Source organism: Larus michahellis, chromosome W (genome assembly GCF_964199755.1).
Source record: "Larus michahellis chromosome W, bLarMic1.1, whole genome shotgun sequence".
Taxonomy (NCBI): Eukaryota; Metazoa; Chordata; class Aves; order Charadriiformes; family Laridae; genus Larus; species Larus michahellis.
In genome coordinates this window covers 22,548,197-22,571,825 of record NC_133929.1, presented here as the reverse complement: position 1 = coordinate 22,571,825, position 23,629 = coordinate 22,548,197, and the positions used below count along the sequence as shown (strand labels likewise).

General features: G+C 43.4%; 1 protein-coding gene across 2 annotated transcripts in view; it reads right to left on the bottom strand.

Moving 5' to 3' along the window:
* Window positions 1–334: 334 nt before the first annotated feature.
* LOC141735683 (5'-AMP-activated protein kinase catalytic subunit alpha-1-like) overlaps window positions 335–23,629 on the bottom strand; it is a 40,994-nt gene continuing 17,699 nt past the window's right edge. Inside the window, exon 5 of one of the 2 annotated variants that reach the window (XM_074568760.1) lies at window positions 335–991. In XM_074568760.1, coding sequence (XP_074424861.1) covers window positions 903–991 — 89 coding nt within the window. In that variant the 3' untranslated portion in view covers window positions 335–902. Of the gene's footprint in view, window positions 992–22,646; window positions 23,207–23,629 lie in introns of those variants that run through there. The other variant, XM_074568761.1, reaches the window with a different exon arrangement.

Sequence of the window (23,629 nt, the reverse complement as noted above, 5' to 3'; positions counted from 1 at the left end):
CTATTTACTCCAAGAGAGAACCTGAAGTGCTCCAAACAACAGAGTCTGAAGTAAAACAAAATGAATATAATGTGGACATTGGGTCCCCGGCACTATTAACTCGAGATATCCACTCCTATAGCTGTGATGGGGCTTGTTAATGTAGATGAAGCTTACAGGATCTGGTGAGCAAACCTGGTGGTATAACTAGTATGGATTTATCAATATCTATAATTTACATTATTGTAACTGTAGCATTTTGTATAGAATAAGCAGCATCAGTTACCTAGGATTCTTGCAGGAAATAAAGCTTTGAATTTCCAGGTACTAAGGCATTTAAAAATCTCAAATGATTTACAGTGACAATTTCAGGAACTTAAGGAAAAAAAATATTATAGACTGTAAATCCTGACAAGATAGACCATCTACTCTTACCTTCTACACCACAAAAGCAATGGAATGTCAGCAGTTATTGATATGATACAGATATGGATGGATTTATATTAAATATTTCATATTATGATACTGTGACAACATAAGGTAGCACACTAAACATCTGCAACACTCAGCTTTTGCCTTATGTTATTGCATTGGGTTTGCGTGGCAAGGTTTTGGTAGCGGGGGGGCTGTGAGAAGCTGCTAGAAGCTTCCCAAATGTCCGATAGAGTCAATATTTAAGAAGGAAAAAACAAACCTTATGAAACAGCAATTGCATCCGGAAGAGAGGAGTGAGAATATGTGAGAGAAACAACTATGCAGACACACCAAAGTCAGTGAAGAAGGAGGGGGAGGAGGCGCTCCAGACACCGGAACAGAGAGTCCCCTGCGGCCTGTGGTGAAGACCATGGTGAGGCAGGCTGTCCCCCTGCAGCCCATGGAGGTTAATGGTGGAGCAGATATCCACCTGCAGCCTGTGGAGGACCTCAAGCCAGAGCAGGTGGATGCATCCGAAGGAGGCTGTGACCCCGTGGGAAGCCCGCGCTGGAGCAGGCTCCTGGCAGGACCTGGGGCCCTGTGGAGAGAGGAGCCCACGCTGGAGCAGGTTTGCTGGCAGGACTTGTGACCCCATGGGGGACCCACGCTGGGGCAGTCTGTTCCTGAAGGACTGCACCCCATGGAAAGGACCCACGCTGGGACAGTCTGTTCCTGAAGGACTGCACCCCGTGGAAAGGACCCACGCTGGAGCAGTTCTTGAAGAGCTGTCTCCCGTGGGAAGGACTCACACTGGAGAAGTTCGTGGAGGACTGCCTCCCGTGGGTGGGACACCACCCTGGAGCAGGGGAAGAGTGTGAGGAGTCCTCCCCTTGAGGACGAAGGAGCAGCAGAGACAAGGTGTGATGAACTGACCTCAACCCCCATTCCCTGTTCCCCTGCGCCACTCTTTGGGAGGAGGTAGAGAAATCGGGAGTGAAGTTGAGCCCAGGAAGAAGGGAGGGGTGGGGGGAAGGTGTTCTTAAGGTTTAGGTTTTATTTCTCATTATCCTACTCTGATTTGATTGGTAATAAATTAAATTAATTTTCCCCAAGTTGAGTCTGTTTTGCCCATGACGATAATTGGTGAGTGATCTTCCTGTCCTTATCTCGACCCACGAGCCTTTCATGGTATTTTTCTCCCCCTGTCCAGCTGAGGGGAGGAGAGATAGAGTGGCTTGGTGGACACCTTGGCGTCCAGCCAGGGTCAACCCACCCCAGCCTTCCACACCACTGAGAAATATTCTCCCATTCTCACAGAAGAGAGCATTTATTATGTCATATAAGTACTGCTTTCATTTAAAAGCATTAAAAAGAACAAATACAAATTATATACATATAACTAAAAATTCCATTTTCAAATGCTTTCATGTTCAACATTAGTGTCAGATAAGACAACTGGTAAACAAGAAAACACCTAAGGAACCCTCTACAGGGTCTAGAATCTGCTTTGCAACCATCTATAAACATGTTGAGAACTTTGTTAAATCCCACCCTTGTAATTTAACATAATTAAAATCAGGTATTGAATGTCATTTTATTGACAAGAGCTCTGTAGGAAGCCAACAGTGACAAATAGGAGCAGAACTGAGGTTTACACATAGAAATTCAAATCAAGACAAGAATACAAGTTTTATTACTCCTGTCATTTCATTATTTAAGCAATAACAAACCGTAGTAACCTTACAAGCTTCATAAGAGAAGCAATTGTATAGTTTCAGTAAAATTAATTCACTATTTTAGTATCCTTAAACAAAAGCTGCAAATTAATATAAATTAAGTATCAGATATTGCAATAGTTATAATATTTTAAGTATCCAAAGAGAAGTAATGTATTTTTATTGCTGAAATTAAGTTTTAAATACAAAGCTTTAGTTCCTCAAAATAGTTTCAACAGTACTTCCTCTGAAAGCAGCAGAAAGAAAAATGTATAAGAAAAACTTATGCTGTATTTGAAACAATATTGAGGTTGTATTCTGGTCTTGAGAATTAATTGTTCAGATAGCTTCTAGAAACATAGTAGTAGAGCTAGAATGATGGGTACCATCTGTTTTCTTCTTAGTTGAGTAGGCATTTAATCCTTTTAATCTTGTAAATATTTATCCACAAATGGCTGACAGCTCTGTCTCCCTCACCTCATGTTATGGTCCTATTGGTTCCCAGAAATCAGTCATAGGAACTATAACAAAAAGTCAAAATTATCCACAGCACCAGTATTTCTCTACCTTTCTCAAAATGACTTATTGCCAAAATGTGATGCTCAAGGGTAGGGTATTAACAGGGCAAAACATTTTGGGAGAGATGATACACAAAGAGCAATAGTCTTCGGTCTGCTCACATTCTGTTCTGAGCAGTACCAGCAGTTCCATTTCACCTAGATGACATGCTCTTGTTATCTGTACTAAATAATGTAATTCCCCTTCATTTTCTTTCCCTATAATACTTCTAGCCTCTTTACAATGCTTGCTGATGTCGACATCAGAGTAACAATGACAGAAGTTACATACAAAAACAGAGAGAAAAAGACAGGAAACATGTATTTCTCTATGGCATTTTGAGACTTAAAAGGCAATTTTAATTTATTATTAATGAAAGGACCAATAAATTTTAGGTAGGTACCCTTTAGGCAGGTACCCTATAAACCTCCCCATGTAGCTGAAATTATTAGAAAGCATTGATGTAAAATGACCATAAAGTACCAATGCAAATATTAGTCAACAAAAACCATCGAGTCTCCTGAAATAAGTGAAATATAGATGTGTAATAAAAAGTACACTACAAGGACATTATACAATCTGTATATGATGATGTCACCATCCAGAACTAAAAGAACGCATCAGACACTTCTAAATCCCAAGATGAATAACCTGCAAGTTACACACACAGAAGTGGCAAGAGGAGTGGGAACTCTCACTACCAGCACTACAGAGACAAGGAGTGGTGAGCCTCAGTGTCGCTAGGCAAAAACGTTCTGTAAAGGGACAGAAAAGGCAAGCTCAAGTTTGTGCTCCAATTTCCACAACAGAGCTAGTTACTTAAAATGCTGTTTCTACTGATAAGCAACCTTACAAGAACTAATAGATTCAGAATGATGTTTTCTGTTGGTAGTGTGATTTTGCATATACGTAATAGCGCCTATCGAATGAGAATAACAGCAAAAACTGGTTGAACTATCTTCTTCCATTTATCCCATAGCACAGCATGAGATGCAAAATAAAACAAAAGATTCAACAGAAAATTATTATTCCAGATGTTTTTATCTACATTAGTTACTGGATAGGAATACTTAAGCCATTTAGTCCACAGTATCCTATGCTTGTGAAGCCTAACTTCTAAAATTAATTCTTCCTCTTTCTCTTATTTTATGACTCAAATCCTATGCTCTACCTAGAGGGGAACATCTACAGAGAACATTTTGAATTCTGGAAGGACTCCCTTTCCATTAAACTACCCATAGATTTACAACCCACTTTCAGAAAAGGAAGCAGGACAGCAGACACTAGTTTCTTGCAATAATCCACACAGCTGTAATACATCTATGAACTAGAAGATCCCTTCTTCTGGAAAAGAGAGCAAGCAACCAAAGCTTGATAGCTTCAGTTTTGCATCTAGAGAAAGGATACATGTCTCAATTACAAAAATATGCCCTTTAACATGTATTCCTTACTACCTTCTCTCTTTAAACATTAGATTGATCCCACTGATTAGATAAACATAATAAGTTTGACTCACAAAAGCCTTATTATCTCTCTAGAAATCCTTTTCCTGTATTTAATGAAAGCTACCATCCACAAACTCTAAAAGTGTCACTGAATTTTCTTTAGATTGAGAAATATACTCAACCTTGGTGGTTTTTTCCAGTTTTGCTCAATATTTAAAATTTCTCTCTCTCAATTTAAATTATCAGAATTTATATCATCAGAATATGATGACCAAAACTAAATAACTTGGGCACCCTCACAATCAGCTAAAATATATTCAAACACTGTAAGACTTCTCCCATACTGATGCAATGCTGCATGTAACAGTTGTTTATACGAGTAGTTTACCTAAAGCTTTCTTAGGTTTTATGACAGCAGTTTATTCTCTACATTATTTCGGTCACTGTAAGATTTGTGATTCTAATTTTAGTATTCATTTCTTTCATTCTGTATGTCATCAGCACTTTAACATTTTTTCCAGTATTGCTTGGAATTCCTTTCTCACTTTAAATCCCACAAAAGAAATCAGCTACTAAAATAAATAATTTCTGAAACCTCGTTCATTCAATTCCACCCACAATACAGAAGTATTGGAATTTTGTCACATTTTTGAATATTAATACATTTTGTATTTGCCTTTACGTTGCAAAGTCATTGTGAGTTCCCAGAAGTTATTCTGCACTCTCCTCATCTCAGTCTTTCTTGCCCCTACTTTGCACCAGTATAAAAGCTTGTGCTTCTTAAACCAAATCAACAGTCTAATCTAGATTATGACCTGTCCAAATGTTAATTTGTTTTTTAAAAAAAAAAAACACAACAAAAAACCCAAGCAGCTCTCCAATGTAATTCTCCATTTGGCTACACAAAACCAAAGAACATAGCTTTGTTTAGGCAGCAGTGACACCTCTATATTGTACTGGTTTAACATGATAGCTAAACTTTAACATCTCAAGTATATTTTTAGATGCTGGAGGACTTCACAGTTGTTACTTTACTAAACAAGACAAGTGTTGTGATATTCACCTTCGTACCAAGAGCTCTGCAAACAGATTTTTCAATTTAGCAGTGAAAGAAAGATGGTCTAGCAAGGGCCAACTAAAAAAAACTTCAATAGAAAATAAAACATTGGAAAAAAAATTATTCCAATCTCAACATGTGAGGCTTATACAAGCCTTTTTTTAATTGCCCTTTCCAAAGTCTCAATAAATATTAATCAAATTCAGATGACAAATGCTCTTTGTGAACTGAAAGTTGAAATACTTCACTGAACTACAATTTTATTTTAGAACATGCAATACTTCAAATATGTACAGGAAAATAAGTTGTGCGAGCAATACCAGGGAAGGTTAACCTTCTGACAAACAAAACAGTTTCATTGTCAGACTAGATTAAAGACACTTAAAAACACCTATGTCAACATCCAAATCCACTGAGGGTGAATTTATCATCATCACAAGAGCCAATTGCCAGGAAAAGGAAAGCTTGTATTAAAACTTCCAGACAAATACAACTTCCTACAGAGAAGTCTAGGCTCTAGAACTCCTTTCAATAAGTGTATGATATTTAACATATTTAATAGGTGTCTTCCATTATTCATCACCAACATCTCTTATCTTATCTCATCTTATCTCATCTTATCTCATCTCATCTCATCTTATCTTATCTCTTATCTCTTATTATTTTGAATGTAACCAGAGCAGGTGACACGTTCAGAAGAAGCCCCACCGTATATTAAACTGCCAGAAAATGAGAAGAAATATGCCCTGTTCACTGATGGGTCCTGCCGGATTGTGGGAAAGCATCGAAAGTGGAAGGCTGCTGTGTGGAGTCCTACACGACAAGTTGCAGAAGCCAATGAAGGACAAGGTGAATCGAGCCAGTTTGCAGAGGTGAAAGCCATTCAGCTGGCTTTGGACATTGCCGAGCAAGAAAAATGGCCAGTACTTTATCTCTACACTGACTCATGGATGGTGGCAAATGCTCTGTGGGGGTGGTTACAGCAGTGGAAGCAGGGCAACTGGCAGCACAGGGGCAAACCCATCTGGGCTGCTGAACTATGGCAAGATATTGCTGCCCGGATAGAGAATCTGGTTGTGAAAGTATGCCATGTAGATGCCCATGTACCGAAGAATAGGGCCACGGAGGAACATCAGAACAACCAGCAGGTGGATTGGGCTGCTAGGATTGCAGTGGCTCAGGTGGATCTGGACTGGCAACATAGGGGTGAACTATTCATAGCTCGGTGGGCCCATGACACCTCAGGCCATCAAGGAAGAGATGCGGCATATAGATGGGCTCGTGACCGAGGGGTGGACTTGACCATGGACACTATTGCACAGGTCATCCATGAATGTGAGACATGTGCTGCAATCAAACAAGCCAAGCATTTGAAGCCTCTTTGGTATGGAGGACGATGGCTGAAATATAAATATGGGGAGGCCTGGCAGATTGATTATATCACACTGCCACAAACCCGTCAAGGCAAGCGCCATGTGCTCACAATGGTGGAAGCAACCACCGGATGGCTGGAAACATATCCTGTGCCCCATGCCACCGCCCAGAACACTATCCCAGGCCTTGAAAAACAAGTCCTGTGGCAACAGGGCACCCCAGAGAGAATTGAGTCAGACAACGGGACTCATTTCCCAAACAGCCTCATAGACACCTGGGCCAAAGAATATGGCATTGAGTGGGTATATCACATCCCGTATGTCTCTGGGAAAATCAAGAGATACAATGGACTGTTAAAAACTACACTGAGAGTGTAGTTTTTAGTAGGTGGTGGGACTTTAAAACATTGGGATGCACATTTAGCAAAGGCTACCTGGTTAGTTAACACCAGGGGATCTACCAATCGAGCTGGCCCTGCCCAATCCAAGACATTTTAGGGAAGACAGTCTGGGTTTGTCCCGTCTCAGGCAAAGGCAAACCCATCCATGGGATTGCTTTTGCCCAAGGACCTGGGTGCACTTGGTGGGTGATGCGGAAGGATGGGGAGGTCCGATGTGTACCTCATGGGGACCTGATTTTGGGTGAAAATAACCAATGAATCAAATTGTATGATGTTAATTACTAAATAATCCTGCCACTGTATGTCCTCATTACTATATTTGTTATCAATTGTACAACAGTAATAATCACCCAAACTAATGACAGATGGACTTTGATGAAAACCAAGTAAAGTGCAGCAGTGATGGGATCAGACCTGACCTCAGCAGCTGGCACCCAGCAACTTCCTCAAGATCTACATCTTCAACCCATGGACTGTGGGCATGGGCCGCACTGGATACATCAGTCGCAAGCTCCAAAATACAGCATGCAACAGGCCAGCACCACACACCATCTCACCTGCCCTGAGAGACTGTTCTAACAGACAGAGTCAAAAGTCATGGATTAAATCAACTCAACGGACATATTAGAGGGATGGCCTATAGACTAAGATAATTATATCTGTATGAATATGTATGTACATATATATATATGTCAAAGACAGGGAAAAGTGGTGGCAATTAATTAGAAACTGTAAGATCTGGGCATGACATAGATGGTATAGAATAAGGGGTGGATAATGTCCTGGTTCCAGCAGGGATAGGGTTAATTTTCTCAAGGAGCTGGCACAGGTATTCCATGCCATATGACAGATGCCATGCCCAGTCTATAGCCGGGGAGCTGGCCCGGGGGAGGGAGCAGGAAGTCACCCCTTGGGAGCAGGCTGGGGCTTTCCAGGTCCGGTGAACAGTGGTACAGTAATCGTGTTTTGTATATTCCTCTGTCAGTATTGTTGTTGTTGTTTTTCCTCTTTTCCTTCCCTGTTCTGTTAAACTGCCTTTATCTCAAGCCACAAGTTTTGCCTTTTTCTTCCAGTTCTCCCCCACAGCTGTGAGGGGTTGAGAGAGCGCCTGCATGGTTCTTTGTTGCCAGCTGAGGCTAAACCACGACATCTTGGTAGGATGTACACCTATCCACTAGTAACAGTTCAGTTCACAGATCTGCTGCAGATAAGAGAAACTGAACACAAAAATGCAGTTGAACAGGAAGTTTTGGAAAAATACATAGTATTCATTACAAACTTTGCTTAGAAAGCACAGTTGTCGCGAAAAAAAGGGAAAAATTACATGACATACAGCTTTTGGGTGTTTTTAAAAGATTTTCAGGTACTTCTAAATTCCAGTGTACAGCCTATTAAATGGAATTAGAGAAGCCATATGACTACTGTCTAGAAAAAATTAGTCTTATTAAAACTCTTCTACTCCACACTCATATTTGTCTCTTTAATATATCATAGGACAGTAAGGTTAAATAAATGCTTTTTGCACTTCAGCAATAGTCCTAATGTGCTTTAATATTATTCATCATGCTTGAGGGTCGGTTTGGATGAAAGTGGTTGCTCACACACGAGTCTTGCATGTTTGACATTCTTCTCATACTGTAGGAATGCAGTTGTCATTTGTTTCTTATACTGGTATCTATCACCATAGCATGTAGATGTCTAAAATCATGATCTGAGAGTGATGCAGGTCTTCAGGTAACGTGCCAATCTCATGGTGGCCTTGGAAAAATAAGGCAAGCTTTGAGCCATGTTATGTGTCATTAACATGGAGATTAAATGCAAGGAATAGAATACTATGATAACGGGCTTTCACTAACGTGAACTACTGAGTAAAAGAGATTTCCACATTTGGAAACCACTTTTTTTTTTCTTTTCTCTGTAGGTGACTTCACGTCTAAGTAAGGCTTTGCTATTGCAGAATGCTTACTCTCTAGATACAACAGTCATTGTTAAGGGCTATTTCCATGCTGAATTACAGGGATTGTGTCACCATCAGAATTTTGGGTTATTTGATCATGGGTCAGTCTACACAACACCAGGCCTGCTGGCAACAGATGGGGTACACTTTTCTCAAAGGGGGAAAAGGGTCTTTGCACAAGAGTTAGCAGGGCTCATCGAAACAGCTTTAAACTAGATTTGAAGGGGGAAAGGGATAAAACCAGGCTCACTAGTGATAACCCATGGGACAGCATGCCAATGTTTCAGGGATGGTGTGCTAGCGAGGTACTTCAGTCTGCTCCACGATGTGCTGAGTACACTGGAGCACATTTGAAATGTTGCTATACTAATGTGCACAGCATGAGAAATAAACAAGAGGAGCTAGAAGCTTTGGCCCAGTCCCAGAGATACATCATCATTGGCATAAGTAAAACCTGGTGGGATGAGTCCTGTGACTGGGGTGCTGTGATGGATGGTTACAGGCTCTTCAGGAGGGATAGGTAGGGCAGGCAAGGCGGGGGAGTGGCACTGTACATAAGGGAGGGGTTGGATTGTATGGCGCTTACGGTTGGAGATGACACAGTTGAGAGCCTCTGGGTAAGGATGAAGGGGAAAGCAAATAAAGCTGATGTTGTTGTGGGAGCCTACTATCGATCACCCAGCCAGGACGATGATACTGAAGAATTATTCTACAAGGAATTAAGGGATATCTCTAGATCAGCTGCCCTTGTCCTTATGGGCGATTTTAACTTCCCAGATGTCAACTGGGAACATCATACAGCAGACACAAACAGGTCCAGGAAATTCCTGAAGCATGTTGAGAACAACTTCTTGGTGCAGGTACTAAGGGAGCTGACTAGGAAAGGTGCCCTCCTACATTTGTTGTTTGTAAACAGAAAGGGATTTGTGGGCGAAGTGGTGATTGATGGCTGTCTTGGTCACAGTAACCATGAAGTAGTTGAGTTTCAAATCGTTGGCAATAGGAGAAAAACTGCCAGCAAAACTTCGACCCTGGATATGGGGAGAACAGACTTCAGACTGCTGAAGGAGCTAATTAGTGAGGTGTCCTGGTTTGGGGTGGAGCAGAGCCAACTTTCTGTTCAGTGAGAGAGGCTCTTGCTCTTACTTGTTGCTGTGGCAACCAGGGTCAGCTGACTTGGTTGCTTACCCTGTGGAGGGGTCACACCTGTGGGGAGGAGTGGACAGGTCAGGTATCCCAAACTGACCAATCGGGTATTCCATCCCATCTGCCCTGCTCAGTATAAAAGTTGAGGGATAAAAGGGGTCAAGTTGGCTCTTCTTCAATGGCTTTCTTTTGTCAATGGCTGATGTCTGAGGGGGGGGCCTTGTTAGTTTGTCTACCTTCAGTCCCCATCAGTGTGTTCCAGTTCCCATTTGTCATTGAGTACAGTCTGAAACTTCCCCAGTGCCTGCTGGTGACGTCTCCCTGGGAGCTTGATATGGTTTTGTGTATATTTGTATATGTTGTATCTATTTCATGATTTCCTTTTTTATTATATTATTAATTTTTCATTAAAGTAGTTTTTTCTAAACTCACAAATCTCTATCTCTCTTCTTCCTCTCCTTGGAGTGAGAGGTGGGGGACAGCATCTGTCATCTTGTCATTGTCCAACCTGGCCCAAACTATGACATGAGGTCCCCTGGGAATCTGCTTTTGAAGGTATTGGGGTCCAGGTCCAGGAATGCTGGTCACTTTTTAAGTGCCACCTCTTAAGAGCACAGGAGTAGGCAATTCCAAAGTGTTGGAAGTCAAGCAAGCGGGGCAATGGACTGTTAAAAACTACCCGGAGAGTGTAGTTTTTAGTAGATGGTGGGACTTTAAAACATTGGGATGCACATTTAGCAAAGGCTACCTGGTTAGTTAACACCAGGGGATCTACCAATTGAGCTGGCCCTAGGCCCTAGCCGACTCTAGGTTTTCACTGAATCCATAAACTGAAAAGAGATTCTTCCATAAAGTCCTTTTTATTAATAGTGCTACAACTCAAGCTGCATGCCTCCAAAGAGGGACCTTGAACAAAGAAATCCCTGGGCAATTATACCCTCACAATCTCAGTTCCCCACCCCTCATGCAACAGTTTGGACCAGTAGTAATATTAGGGTCTGGGGTCTTCATTGGGTCCTTTCATTGTCTCTAGGCAGGCTGTTTTCTTATCTCTAAGGTTGCAGCTTCTGTTAATAAATGTAGCTTCCTTATCTTCTGGCTTGAACCGACTCTGGGGCCTTCTTTTACTTGACTAGGTAAAAGTTCAACATATCTAGGTGAAAGTTGACATCTTGCGGCCTAAGGCTTCAGCAAATTTAGCTACTAATGCTAAGCAAGTTATACTAAACAAGTTCTATATAAGTAGTATACCAAATCGCACAACAATAGCCAGTAAAACTCCAGAGACTGGCATGAAAACAAGTCCAATACACACTAAGAATGGCAGCCTGTAAAAATTATCAGTTTAAACTGGCTTCAAAACAGCAAACTTCAGTTCTTCATGAGAACAAAAGTTCAATGACTTTTTCAGAAAAATAAGGAAGAGGGGAGGGATGCATTATCTCTGTCACTATATGGTATTAGTGTACCAGACACCATCCAGAGGTAGAGAGGTATGGTTCTTTGCCTAAAAACCTTTGACATGGTATTTAAACACCATATTAGAAATTTGAGCATGATATTATAGATATCATGATACTTCTCTTGAGACTGAGATATTTACACACAATAGACAGTAATGCTAAACACTGAAAACCATTAAAAAGTGATCAGATATTTTGACTAGAAATCACAACAATTTTAATCAAGCCCCTATTCGTACTAGACACTTTTACTTATAATGATAAACCTACCTTTTTTCTCTGAATTTTTGCATGATTGACCTTAGAAAACAATCAACCTAATCAAAGCTAATAGTTACTAAGATTAAAATTTTTCATTTTATTTGGAGCACACTGGTATTGGTCATTCACTCTGAAAGAGGTAATCGCTATATGGAATAGCTAATAATACCTGACATGCAAATTACATCCAGGATTGATACCAAACAGTTATTTTCAGCCTACAGGGAACAGTAGGAATGTGTGCCTAGTACGTTCTCCTAGTTTCATCATAAGCATTTTCCAGTGATTTCCCTTACACTTAATTACAAAATCCAATTGTGTAGGGCTTTTAGATCACCCTTATGGAAGAGTCAACATTCCCTATGCAACATGTCAACAGCCTAACAGAATTTTAGACTTTATTTTGGGAGCCAGGAATAAAAGCTAAGTTTGTAAACTCACAGATTCTCTACTGAATCAGTCCTTTTAACTTTCTAACTTTTCAAATACATTTTTGCTTTAAATGAGGTCAATCAGCAGACAGCAATAGGAAGAAGGCAGAGCAAAGACTGCCCATTTTTGCATCGCTTTCTGTACCCAAAGCATTCCATCAAAGATATATGAACTAGTGAAACAAAATGAAAAGTAAATTCAAGAAACACAAGCTTCCCACCCGCCGAGAAAGGTTACATACCAATGACCTGTACAGCCAAATTCAAGTCAGAGGAACAACCTTCTGTATTCTAAATGCACCCATAGATTTAATAGGATATAATCACAGAATGGCTGAGATTGGAAGGTGTAGGAATGTATCTGAGAGAAAATGGCCATGTGAGCCAGCCTCCCTACTATGAGAGATTAGATTAAGAACAAAACAGGTGGTAGAAGATGGAATCAGTACATGGGAAAAACGGGAACTGAGAAGGTAGAAAACATGTTGTGCTAATGACTAAGCAATTTACTATGCGAATTCTTGTAACCAATCTGATGTGTGAATGAACTGCATGGACAGCGCATGGACAGTGTAACTAGCTAATCAGAAATAAGCGAGTCGCGTGTACGGCTACAACACAGGGTATAAAAGATGATGATCTGTGCTTAATAAACGGCTTCTGTTGATTCACATTGGATCATCTGGAGTCCAGTTATTTCTCCTCAGATGGTGACCCCGACGTGATACCGATTGGCGCTTGGCTTGAGCAACGGAACGCGAGGGGCGGAAGACCCAGAAGGAGATGCACCGGCTGGAGGATGGATCCACCTCAGCTGGACTGAGACCGGGCGGATTGGGCGGCAATCCGGAATAGAGGAAACAGACGATGTGGCCACGGACACCCAGAGAGAGGTGAGCAGCCGGGGCAGGAGATAGGGCAACAAGTAACAAAAGAAGAAGGGGCTGTATTAAGACTTCTCCTGCATATCCTCTCTAAGAGAGGGGTGAAATACGATGAGCGTATGCTCCGAAGGTTGTTAATATGGTGCAGAGAGAACGGATTCGCACCAGAGCCCCAGACAGCTTTTAAACCAGAAATATGGGAGGCTGTTGGGAAAAAACTGTGGGAAGTGATAAGTAAAGGAGACAAAGAGGCATCACCGTTAGCGACGACATGGTGGTTGGTGTTATCGACCTTACAAGATATGAAGGCGGAGCGAGCCACGGCAGCCGGGGCTTTTGCAGCATTACAACCCACGGGAGGGGGATCGAACAGGCCAGGTCCGAAGGTCTGGGACGATCCCCTGCTGATCCCCTCTGCTCCACCTGAGGCCGAGGGAGGAGGCAGAATGTCAGCAGAGAAGGACAGAGCTGGAGCTGTTTGCTCCTGCCATTGCCCGCCTCGCCCCCTCCCCTCCCCAGTCGTCCCCCTGAGATAAAAGTGCTGTTTTTGTATGTCTGCTGTGTAAGTGTGTGTGGGCGCCAGCTTATACCTGCTGATCAGCATGTGTGCTACTGTTTGCTTTTTGTTGTGTGCAGTGTCGTTAGGTGACTCCCCTTGAGCAGGTGTTCTGCCCGGTGTGGTACTGTTCTCGTATGCAACTAGGGCTGACACTCCGTCAAGTGAAGAAGTTTGTGTATACACAATGTTTAGACGTAAGGCGAGCACGCCCCAGGTAGATACACCAGGATGGGCTGTAGAACCGATGGAAGTCCTGAAATATTGGGGGAGTTTTCATGAGCCGACACGTTTACACTCTCGGGAACGGGTCGCCCGTGCAGGGCGTATGGCTGGTTGTTTGTTGTTTGTCTATAAGGTCATGGTTGATTGGGAAAAGGAGTTGAGACAAAATCTATAGGATGCTCTATAGGAAAATGAGAAACTTAAGGAAAAATGAGAACCTGAGCTCTTGTTGCAAAGGCAGACTTTTATGTCAGTCGTAAGTGATGGAAAAAAAAAAGAAAAAAAAAGAAAAAAAAGAAAAAAAAAGGAAAAAAAAAGAAAAAAAAAGAAAAAAAAAAAAGGAAACCGAACAGGAACAATTAGATGGGAAATGTGCCACGTTAGCACAAAAGTATGCCATAAGCATTACGAGAAAGCGTCAGAAAAAGAGAAATAGGACACCTGATTCAAAGCAGTACCATAGAGATATGTTTTTGGGTTTTTCCTATATGTGTCTATGTTATTGCATGCCTTAGTAGATTGCTCTGTGTTATACCCTGCGAGACTAAAATGAACCCCAGCAGAAGCGGTCTCTTGAGCAAGGGGGTGGAATATGGGAAAGCAACGGAAGATCGGCGAGGAGGATTGTAAATACACTCAAGGGACTCGCACCTGGGTGCTGGAAAACACATATATCACACCAATTGTTATTCAGTCTCGGGTGCTTGCAAGAAAAACATTTGGATGACATAAGCCTGTAATGGACTCACAGACACCTTATCCAGCTGCTTGAGAATCTTGGCCTGTTGTGGAAGAAGATCAAAGCACAGTACCAGCAAGAACAGGGAGTCCGCATGCGCTCTTGCTAACGAGGACTCTTTTGCTGCCAAGGATTCGTGATAACAAGGACTCTCTTGCTGCCAAGGCTAAGTTTAACAATGCTACTAGTACAGCTATTTCTGAGTTATTGCTAGATGTAGATAGTATTCGATATGCGATGTTGCAAAACAGAACTGCTAATGATTTTTTGCTTTCAGCTCACAGACATGGTTGTCAAGATTTTAAAGGACTGTATTGTATGAATCTAAGTGACCACTCCAAATCCATCCATGCCCAGTTGCAAGAACTGCACCGACCGAACCAGCAACTTGTGGAGACCACTGGGTGAAATCTCTTTGCTGGATGGACTTGGGGGTGGGGTTGGTTGAAGCAAATTATACTCATTGCCTGTGTGGAAGGAATTTGTCTGTTATGTTTAGTATGCTGTTTGCCGTGTTTAATAAGCATTATACGATCAGCTGTAAATGCCGCTTTGCATCGTACCCTTGTACGAGTTGTAGAATATGTTGCTGTAAAAACTATGTGTGTATCCATGAGAACCTGACCTTCACAGAAGAAGATAACAAGAAGGGATTACAACAATGTAGTCACGTATCAGACAGCCGCTGTTAGCAAAGCTGGACCATGAGTTTGGTGAGACTTGCTGCATACGCTGGCCACGCATGCAGCGACTCTAGCCTGTACTTTTCTACTCAATCCAGTGCAGGAGAGTCTGGTGGGACTTGCTGCGTGCACTGGCCATGCATGCAGCGACTCTAGCCTGTACTTCTCCACTCAATCCAGTGCAGGATATAGGGGGGCTGTCTCGGGTCAGAGATGGGGAGAGAGACATGAGCACACTTTGAAGGTACAGGGGATGCCCTGAAGCACTGTGACTGCCCCCGCGCCCCTCCCATAAGTTCTATGTTCATTAACCCCAACAGCTCCGAAGGCATTACAGCATGTTGCAAGATAAGATATAGTCTACTACTGCTGCAAGACACATTAAACACCTTCCTACAAGAATTTCAACTTTATGCCCTGATAGGACAGTGGGATGATGCACTTGCAAAGAGCCTGACTGCATTAGTGTCGGGTCTGCCAGCGGAAAGGTACAAGTATGCAAGAAACTCAAGTGCATGCTGACCTTGCAGATCTGAGACAAATAACTCTGAGGAGGTAGGGAACAGCTGGCCTTGCAGATCCGAGACAAATAACCTTGAGGAAGTAGGGAGTTAAGCAACAAATTATAACTGTAGCTTCTAGCACACAGCAAAACTGTAGCTTCTAGCATGTAGCGAAACCGCAAGTAGGAGGGATTATTGTAATGAAACATTTAGAGCTAAGCCAATCAGAAATGATAGAATTTATGTAACTGTTAAGTAGCTGTATAAAAGGCTTTCCGACGCGTCTAATAAACTGACATTTTGCTTGCATCAAGCAGCGTCCCGTCTCCCAATCGCGGCAAATTGGTGACCCCGACGTGATGGGTTGGTGAACCACCTAGCTGAGCGGCTTGCTGCGAGTCCCACGGAACGTTGAATGAGCTGCTGAAAGGAAGCAGGAACTGGCCAGGAATCCCTCTGGATTTAAGAGGTGAGCTGTGGGAAACATGGGGAATCAGATGTCCCCCGCAGAGAGAGACGTATATGAGGTTATGAAAACGCTCCTCCGGAAACATAAAAAAGATATTTCCGGGCAGGACTTAAAGATTATGCTTAAGTGGGTACAAATGAAGATCCCCACTGTTACGGCCTCCAGTATTTTTACCCGGGAACTTTGGGATGATGTGGGGGTAAAGTTGTGGGACTCAGCGACGTCAGGGAACGCCGAGGCTCAGCGTTTGCTTCCGTGGTGGAGAAATATCTTTGAGGCTATTAAGGCACAGGAAAGGGGCCATAAAGACTCTCCAGATACTAAGGGGGAACCTCCACCAGCTCAGCCTTTGCTTCCCCCTCCGCTACCTCCGCGACGCGCTAAGTCGCCCGGACCCTTAAAGGTCTGTACCGCAGGCTACCCTCCTGAGGAAGATCCGCTTGACCCGAGGCCCGTCGATCCTGATAAAGAGCCTGACTTGTACCCCCCTGACCCTCATGATACATGGGCGAATATTAGACCTCAAGCTTTAAAAGAAGGTGACTTGGAAATAGCGCGAACGATAGTCGCCCCTGTTATTTATCAAGGCCGGGGAGTGCAGTGGGAGGCTTTGTCCTTCCGGTGATTAAAGAGCTGCGCCGTACCGTCACAGAACACGGGCTCTCTTCCCCATATTTTGCGAGCCTGCTGTCTTCTGTCTTTGATACGTACATTATGACTCCCCATGATTTAAAATCGCTAGCGCAATTGTTATTAACCCCTACCCAGTATTCCCTCTGGGAGTCGCATTGGAGAGGGGGCCTTCAAACTCTCCTCACCAGCTACGTGGGTCATAATAATGCTGCTCTTGCCGCACTGACCATGGAGCACCTTATGGGTACGGGTCAGCACTCTGATCCAGCGGCACAGGCTCGAGATTGTCCACGAGAGGCCCTGGAAGCGATCCGCGAAGAAGCAAAAAAGGCTTTACTGTGTTCACCGATGGGTCTGGAAAAACACACAAGTCGGTGATTGTCTGGTGGGATGACCGCTCTCAACAATGGGAGTCGGACGTTGAGACAGTCTCCGGGTCCCCTCAAATCGTAGAGCTTGCCGCTGTTGTTCGAGCTTTTCTTAAGTGGTCTACACCACTGAATCTTATTACTGATTTTGCTTATGTTGCAGGCGTCGTCGAACGGGCAGAGGCCTCGGTGCTGCGTCATACTTCGCATGCTGATTTGTTTGCTTTGTTGCAGGAACTTGTTTTCCTTTTAACCTCTCGAACACATCCCTATTTTGTTTTACATATTAGATCGCACACCTCTTTACCTAGGTTTATTGCAGAGGGCAATCGACGGGCCGATATGCTCACGCTGCCCGTACAAGTTTTACCTGACCGTATTGCACAAGCTAAGCTTAGTCATTCCTTTTTCCATCAGAATGCAGGGGGCCTCAAACGCCAGTTTGGCCTCACTTCTCAGCAAGCGGCGAACATTATCGCTGTCTGCCCTGATTGTCAAAAACATTCTTTTCCTACGGCCCCAGGCGGGGTTAATCCCAGAGGCTTACAAAGCCTGCAATTATGGCAGACGGATGTCACACACACTATCCAGAATTTGGGAGATTAAAATACGTCCATTCCTCTATTGACACCTTTTCAGGCGCTCTATTTGCCTCCTGCCATGTGGGGGAGGCGGCGAAAGATGTTCGCAGGCATCTGCTGCGTGCTTTTGCTACCTTAGGCATCCCTGCACAAATCAAAACAGACAATGGCCCTGCTTATATCTCGGCTGCACTTAAAACCTTTTTTATCTCTTGGGGGATCACTCACATCACTGGGATCCCGCATTCCCCTACGGGCCAGTCCCTGATTGAACGCTCTCATCAGTCTTTAAAGCGCTTGTTACAGCAACAGAAGGGGGGAGTAGGGACAGCCACCCCTAAAGAACGTCTACAGAAAGCCCTGTATGTTTTTAACTTTTTAAATTGTTCTTTAATAGATAACAACCCTCCGATCGTTCGCCACTTTAACACAAACACTTCTTTCGAAGCCAGCGTAAAAGCTCCAGTCCTGATCCGCGACCCTGAGACAGGTAAGGTCTTGGGGCCATACCCCCTTGTCACATGGGGCAGAGGCTATGCTTGTGTTTCCACAGAACGAGGCCCCAGGTGGATCCCAGTGAAGAGCGTGCGACCTTTCCGTGAACCCCTACCACAGTCGGGCGGCCACAACACCAATCCACAGCTAGATCATTCCCCTGAACAGCATACCGGAGAACATTCGGAGGACTGATGCAGTGCTTTTATGGACAATAGAGCAGAGACGCCAGTAGAACATATTCATTGCGTCACCTGTGGTCATGGTCGGGGGCCCAAAAAGAGGGGCGCTTAGTAAAGGATTCTGCACCGACTGCCATCTCACCTATTGGTAATGCTACCCTCTGGCAACAACAATGGTGTTTGAGCATTGCTCGAGATGCCACTCACTCAGCCCCCGGTACCATGCTCCCTAGGCGGCTCCCCTTGGGGTTCTTTTTTATTTCCGGAAATAGAGCTTGGTCTGGGATCCCTTCTAACCCTAGAGGAGGCCCGTGTACTATTGGACAGCTTAGTCTTGGCACTCCTCACTATCATCCAAGCCCAAAACAGCGGTTACGTTTTACTCGTGACACAACACAAGCATTAGATAATACCTGTGACGATAATGTTAAGCTATGGAATCGCTGGGAGGTTTTTTTCGCCTCGCTATTTACCCCTGGGGTGGCAGCAGCGAGAGCCCACAGAGACTTAGATGCAATTGCCTGTTGGGTTGTTGTCGTGGTTTAGCCTCAGACGGCAACAAAGAACCACGTGCCGCTCGCTCGCGCCTTCCTAATACAGGAAGAATCGTAAGAAAAGGCAAGACTCTTGGGTTGGGACAAAGGCAGTTTAACAGGACAGCAAAGGGAACAGGCAAACAACAACAACAACAACAACATGGATAGGGGAATATACAAACGCGATTACAGAACCGCCGCTCCCCGCTGCTCGCCGGCCGGACCCGGGACGCCCCAGCCCGCTTTTAAGCAGCAACTTCCTGCCCCCGCCCCCGGCAGCTCAGGGTGGGCGTGGCTCACATGGCATGGAATACCAGGAAAAATTAACCCTATCCCCACCGGAACCAGGACAGTTGTTAAGCAAGCAAATGCTACCAGCCGCATACTATCTGAGATGGCTGAAGACTTGTCCATGGTACAACACGCAGTCCTGCAAAACAGAGCCGCTATTGACTTCTTGCTACTGGCCCACGGACATGGCTGTGAGGACTTTGACGGAATGTGCTGCATGGACTTAGAGGACCACTCTTCTTCGATACATAAGCAAATTACACAACTCCTCGCACATTCACAAAAGGTGCAATCTGATACGGACTTCTTCGGATTGGGTGCTTTGGGTGATTGGTTTGGGCTAAACGGCTGGCTTAGGAGCTTGGTACAATCTGCTGTACTCATATTAGTTATTATATTGGTAGGCCTTTTGATTCTAAGCTGCGCTCTTTCCTGTGTCAGGTCTATGGTGACTAAAGTTGTTCGACATACATGGTTTATTCAAAACGGCGATATTCCGAAGATTTACGCTAGTGTTAGTTCTGTCCAGCTCACTGAGTATGATGACCTTTAAACCCGCGCCTCAGTTCTGCCTTTAAAGAAACAAAAAGGGGGGAGATGTCGGGTCTGCCAGCGGAAAAGTACAAGTATGCAAGAAACTCAAGGGCATGCCGACCTTGCAGATCTGAGACAAATAACTCTGAGGAGGTAGGGAACAGCTGGCCTTGCAGATCCGAGACAAATAACCTTGAGGAAGTAGGAAGTTAAGCAACAAGTTATCACTGTAGCTTCTAGCACATAGCAAAACTGTAGCTTCTAGCATGTAGCGAAACCGCAAGTGGGAGGGATTATTGTAATGAAACATTTAGAGCTAAGCCAATCAGAAATGATAGAATTTATGTAACTGTTAAGTAGCTGTATAAAAGGCTTTCCGACGCGTCTAATAAACTGACATTTTGCTTGCATCAAGCAGCGTCCCGTCTCTCAATCGCGGCACATTAGAGTGGGTATTTTTGCCACATACCTTTTAAAAACCAGTAACTATGATGATTGAAATGTTACCACGATTGTTTTCCCAGGGTCGCTTGTGCTGTCAGCAGCTTTCTGGAATGGATCCAAGCCACATACATGTCCCCATCAAAAAGGATGACCTTGACCCTTGGTTATCACAAAGTCTTAACCTACAAATTGCCTTAGTACATTATATTGGGCAAATAAATTATTCTTTCCCCTAGCACAGACTATTACAGTCACTTTCACAGTCAGCAGCTGGCTCCTCTGCCATCATTTGTGGGGGTTAACCCGCGAGGGCTTACACCTGATGAACTTTGGCAATCTGATGTTACGCGCATTATGGAATTTGGACATGTTTCAGTTGATTTGTTTTCTTACTTTGTTGTAGCTACTGCTCATACAGGAGAGAAGGCTTGTGATGTTATTCGACATTGGTTGCAATGCATCGCAGTCATGGGAGTACCGAAAACTATAAAAACTGATAATGAACCAGCTTATGTGTCCACTAAAGTACAGGCCTTTTTTTTTTTACAGATATGGGGTATTAAACATGTCACCAGTATTCCTCATTCCCCGACTGGGCAAGCAATTGTGGAGCGTATGCATCATACTTTAAAAACCATGCTTGGTAAACAAAAAAGGGGGAATCCCGTAGGTATGACACCTCAAGAGTGAGTGTATAAAGCAACTCATGTTTTCAATTTTCTAAACATGTCTTCTTTGTCATCCACAGCAGTAGATGGACATTTTGTAAGAACTGTTGAATGGCCTGAACAACCGAAGGTGTATTACAAGCACCTTAAGTCGGGGTGCAGGCTAACCACAGATAATACTGCAACAAATAGAAGTTGTGAGCAAGACAATTCTGCAATGATTTGTACTTCTCATCCGTCTGTTTGCTTCGGCTCAAAATGCAAGTATACAAGAATGTAATCAATCTTATTGTGTAAATTTAACGTGAGTAAGGTATAAAACAGCAGTAATATGGATAGGGGATTGGCAAAATGCATTAAAAACACGTCTTTCTCTGTATTGGGATTGGGAGTACAACTCTCGAAGGCTTTGTGTTACATCTCTCCCCTGGAATACGTTGCTACGTGGCTGGGAAATGGTTAAACACCATCTCCAAGGTGCTTTTGACATGTCATTGCAACAAAATATTCGTCCTTTCCATGATCAGCTAAAAGCTCAAATACTAAAGATTCAAGACTTAATGAACCACAATGTATTTGAAATATTACAAAAGGATTTCTCGTGGGTAAATCCAAAGAAATTGGCTTTCTGGGCTAAATTTAGGAATCTGGGTATTTATTGCCTTAGCAGGGTTCTTTTTGATTCTGTTTTTAATTGTGTTTAGTATATAACCTGCTAAGAGCGTCACAACGAGTAGAAGCACAAGTCATGGCGACCTTGTTAATAAATGGTCTGGTGTTAAACAAAAAAGGGGGAGACGTGGCAGATCTACGAGCAGAGGCCTGCGTACGGCCAAAGACACAGTGAGCAGAGCACACAGTAAACACAGAGCCAAGAGAACAGTTCATACCTTCACTCCATCCTGTGACGACCCTATAACATTCCCGAATCTCAAACAAAGAATAGGGCTAAGTATTCTTCCTTTGCTAGGAACAGCAACGGCACTAAATATGTTGAATAAGATAGGGTGTTGGGCAAGTAAACAGATAAACCTTACAACTGAAATCCTATCTAGCTTGCTTACTGATGTTGGTAGCATTCGGCATGCTACGTTGCAAAATCGAGCGGCTATTGATTTTTTGCTGTTGGCTCAGGGTCATGGATGTGAAGATTTTGAAGGTATGTGTTGTATGAACCTTTCCGACCACTCATCATCCATTCATAAGCAGTTACGGGATCTGAAGGATAACATGTCCAAATTAAAAGTGGTCAAAAATGGTTTCAATGATTGGTTAAGCTCATGGGGTATAACGGGATGGTTATCAGACTTCCTAAAACAAGGGCTCATGCTATTGTTGGTTATATTATTATTGATTATGGTAGCCTCGTGTGTTCTCCGCAAAGTGACTGACATGATAGAAAATGCCATGCATAAGGTCTGGCTGGCTCAAGAAGAAAAAGGGGGGATTGTAGGAATGTGTCTGAGAGAAAATGGCCATGTGAGCCAGCCTCCCTACTGTGAGAGATTAGATTAAGGGCAAAACAGGTGGTAGGAGACGGAATTAGTACATGGGAAAAACGGGAACTGAGAAGGTAGAAAACATGTTGTGCTAATGACTAAGCAATTTACTATGCGAATTCTTGTAACCAATCTGATCTGTGAACGAACTGCATGGACAGCGCGTGGACAGTGTAACTAGCTAATCAGAAATAAGCAAGTGGCATGTACGGCTACAACACAGGGTATAAAAGATGATGATCTGTGCTTAATAAACGGCTTCTGTTGATTCACATTGGATCGTCTGGAGTCCAGTTATTTCTCCTCAGGAAGGGACCTCTGGAGATCATCTAGTCCAAACCTCCTGCTCAAAGCAGGGTCAACAAAAGCAGGCTGCTTAGGACATTTTCAAGTCAGGTTCCGAGTATCAACAAAGATGGAAAGTCCACACCACCCTCTAGGCAACCTGTCATCTATCAGGTTGGTCAAGCATGATTCCCCCTTAATTAATCAATGCCAGCTACTCCCAATAACCTTTCATGGCCTTTCAAATACAGTTGAAGAGTTCTTGCAATGACATCAACCAGCTCCCTCAGCACTCATGGATGCACCCCATCAGGTCCCATGGACTTGTACATGTCAGGTTTGTCTAAACATTTCCTTGTCTGATCCTCTTTGACCAAGCGTAAGTCTTCCTTTTTCCAGACTTTCCCTCTGGTTTCAGGGGCCTGGGGTTCCTGAAGGCAAGTTTTATCAGTAAATACAGAAGCAAAGGCAGCATTGAGTAATTCAGCCTGTTCTGCATCCCTTTCCACCAGATCCTCTGCCCCATTCAGCAGAAGACACATTTTTCCTAGTCTTCCTTTTGCTGCTGATACACCTGTAGCTCTTCTTGTTGCCCTTCACATCCCTCACCAGATTCAACACCAGGCAGGCTTTGGCTTTCCTACCCCCATCCTTGCATACTCAGACAGGGTCTCTATAGTCCTCCTGGGTCACATGACCCTGCTTCTACCTCTTGTATATATCCATTTTATGTTTGGATTTTGTCAGGAGCTCCCTGTGAATCCATGCAGGACTCCTATCACCTTTTCTTCATTTCCTCCTCATCATGATGAACCATTCTTGAGCTTGGAGGAGATAATTTGAAAAAAAATATG